Source organism: Nicotiana attenuata, unplaced genomic scaffold, assembly GCF_001879085.1.
Source record: "Nicotiana attenuata strain UT unplaced genomic scaffold, NIATTr2, whole genome shotgun sequence".
NCBI classification, from domain to species: Eukaryota; Viridiplantae; Streptophyta; class Magnoliopsida; order Solanales; family Solanaceae; genus Nicotiana; species Nicotiana attenuata.
In genome coordinates, this window is record NW_017670685.1 from 280028 (window position 1) to 283226 (window position 3199).

Here is a 3199-nt window from a genome sequence, read left to right on the forward strand (position 1 = left end):
GATGGGCCGGCCCGTCCCGTTGGACAGCCATAATTATAGGCCGATGTGACTTCTTATTTGGTGACTTGATTCCATAAATTTTACTCGTTGGTGCTATATGTCAAAATGATACCTGTAAATTTATTTTAACTTGTCCTCTTAATTGGACCAACACCTAAAATCTTAACCGTTCTGTTGGATTTGACGAGATAAGTGGAAAACAAGAGAGAACATAAGGTTCGACAGAGTGGGAGCTGCCAGATGTTTTGATAAAATGGGTATCTCAGTTCCAAAGTAGAATTACATGTCATTTATATACAATCCATGTACAACCGGGACAACCCAAATACAAAATACTAAACTGGAACTAAACATACATCATAACACTACAAATAATTTAAATACATGACTCAATACAAGTCCAGCACGTTCCCGTACGAATTGATGTATCATGACATGTATTTGTACAAGATTGTAGCACTTAATATGAATAACTAATATTAATTAATATTTATTCTCACATCATTAAATCACTTAACCATGATAAGTTGATATGATTTGGTGTTAACATTGGGTGCGAGTAAGCATTACCCACTTTTAGTTAAGATCATTTTCTTTGCCAGAAAATTTCATTGACTCTTGGTAGAAAAGTATTTAAAATAATAGTCAGAAATATTGTTGGCGAAATTAACTGTTTTACACTCCATATGTAAATATAATATAATATTTGTTTTCTTGGAATTAATGCAGAAAGGATTGTCTGGATTTCAATTGCTATCCTGGTCTTGATGTTTGTGTTTCAAAGATTTGGAACTGACAAAGTTGGCTACACATTTGCACCAATAATTTGTGTGTGGTTCTCACTCATTGCTGGTATTGGAATTTACAACTTCGTAAAGCATGATACAAGTGTTGTCAAAGCTATTAATCCTGAATACATCATAGACTTCTTCAAGAGATATAAAAAGGATGCTTGGATTTCTCTTGGCGGGGTTGTTCTTTCAATTACAGGTACCATTTCCTTCACTTTAATTAATATTTGAGTATTCATCAGGTTAAACTGATGGATTTGGTGTAAATACTAGGTAAAAAAAAAGTATAATTTTTCAGCGAAAAAAGAGTACTGTGTGAGTCCGGAGCAAAATATAATAGTGAATGATGAATTGCAGGAACGGAGGCACAATTTGCAGATGTTGGTCATTTTACTGTTCAGTCTATACAGATAAGCATGTACTGTGTAACATACCCAGCGCTCATACTAGCATGTCAAGCCTCCTTTTTAAGGAAGAACGCGGATGATGTTTCTGATACTTTTTTCAAGTCTATACCTCGTAAGCATAACATCTATATACATATAAACACTTAGGTTTTATGCTATATTGCTCGGACACTTCAAAACTGTAAAATCAGCTTCCAAAATTACACTACTTTTGGAGGATCTTAGATGACAACATTTTTAAACAACACAGGTTTTATGTTATCGTGAGACAAAATTAATGAACATTTGATGCTTTTCTTTCCTCGTGAACAAATATTGCAGATGGCATATATTGGCCAATGTATGTGGCGGCAGAGTTTGCAGCTATCATTGCAAGTTAAGCCATGATTTCAGGGACCTTCGCTATAATCCAGCAATCGCTCGCATTAGGATGCTTTCCTCGGGTTAAAATCGTGCATACATCAACCAAACATCAAGGGCAAGTCTATATCCCTGAAGTCAATTATTACCTTCTCTTGTTGGCTTGTGTTGCTGTTACTCTTGGAGTCAAGACTACTGCAAAAATTGGCAACGCTTATGCTAAGACATTTCATTTCTAGTTATTCCCTCTCTTTCTTGAAGATATATCAAACTCATGTTTGTTGGTGGTAATGTACATGTTTAATTTTAAATATAGTCACTGAACTTAATTACCTACTATAACAATAAAATCACAAAACTATTTTTGTCATATTAAAGTAACTTATCAAATTCAATTTGATGGATGAGTTTTATTGCTTTAGTGGATAAAGTTTAGTAACATTACTGTTATAATGAATAAAATTCAGTTATATGTTAGTCTTTTAACCTTATTGCTATAATGGATAAAGATGAGTGACCATGCGTCTAATCAAACCAAGAGACATATATCTAACACGTTTGTGTTTCTCAATATTTACAGGAATAGCAGTGGTGTTTGTGATGACATTAACATCTTCCTTCCTCATACTAGTCAAGATTATGATCTGGAAAACTCACATTCTTTTTATAATCGCCTATGCTCTAATCATTGGAACGGTTGAGCTTGTGTATTGATCCTTTATAATTTTCAAGCATTATGTAGCGAATCTGTTCTTGTGTTTGTTTCATCCAAATCAGCGAAGTTCCAGTAGAATAAAGATTCCTCTTCTGTTTGTTGGGTACAGCCATCTGATCATACGAGAATATTGCTTGTATCCACTGAAAAGATCAAACAATTAGAGAATGATGCATTATTAATGTTGGTTCAATGAGGTCCGACGAGGAGAATTCAAATATAAAACAAGTCGAAAAAGAAGAGGATTTTGCTACATTAGTGGAAAAAGAAAGAGAAATACTAGAGAGAGCATATAGTTCATTTGGTATTGCGAGTAAGGGGTCTGGTATAGTAAAGAAAGTGATAATAAATTATGCTTACAACTTCTTGAACAAGAACCCTCACGCAAAGTAACAAGGTTTTCCACATTCCTCACACGCGTATGCTAAAAGTTGGAATGATATATGAGCTTTAAGTTATAATAACTGTATTTATCTGTCTAGAATATATAATTGTCCTTTTATTCTCCTGGAGTTTGGTGATTCTATGAAAGAATAAGGGGTAGCCCATTTTTTGATGAAAAAAAATGGTGAAGAAGGAATTTTTATGGCTATGCTTTTTTATAGACTTAATTACCAGATTCTTTTTTAATTACATATCATATTTATATTTATAATTTGTATACAAATCTATAATAACATTAGATCTAATACTAGAAAATCGTATTTTTTCAACCACCAATATCACATTTTTGTAGTCGGATTCTGTTGACGGAAATAAGAAAATTTCTGACTTCAGACTAGTAGTGATCCCTTAAGTATAGGCAATTTAAATGGGTAACCCACGCCTAAGAGCTAAACCCTTCTGACTCACGTTCTGATCTGACCCTGTTCCTCTTCAAAACCCCGTTTTCTCTCTCTAAAATCATGAAAATTCTACTGCCGACT

General features: G+C 33.7%; 1 protein-coding gene across 1 annotated transcript; it reads left to right on the plus strand.

Annotated features, from left to right (window-relative positions):
- Nucleotides 1–253: 253 nt before the first annotated feature.
- Nucleotides 254–1868, plus strand: LOC109242288 (potassium transporter 19-like). The gene is made up of 4 exons (XM_019409155.1): nucleotides 254–257; nucleotides 730–990; nucleotides 1149–1310; nucleotides 1520–1868. The coding sequence occupies exons 1-4, from the start codon at nucleotides 254–256 to the stop codon at nucleotides 1576–1578; spliced, it is 486 nt and encodes a 161-aa protein (XP_019264700.1). The 3' UTR covers nucleotides 1579–1868.
- The last annotated feature ends 1331 nt before the right edge of the window (nucleotides 1869–3199 follow it).

Bases quoted from the DNA above. Each gene is read 5' to 3' on its own strand.
- LOC109242288 (XM_019409155.1), top strand. The intron at 991-1,148 runs GTACCATTTCCT...GATGAATTGCAG, and splicing joins GGTTGTTCTTTCAATTACAG to GAACGGAGGCACAATTTGCA. The intron at 1,311-1,519 runs GTAAGCATAACA...CAAATATTGCAG, and splicing joins TTTTTTCAAGTCTATACCTC to ATGGCATATATTGGCCAATG.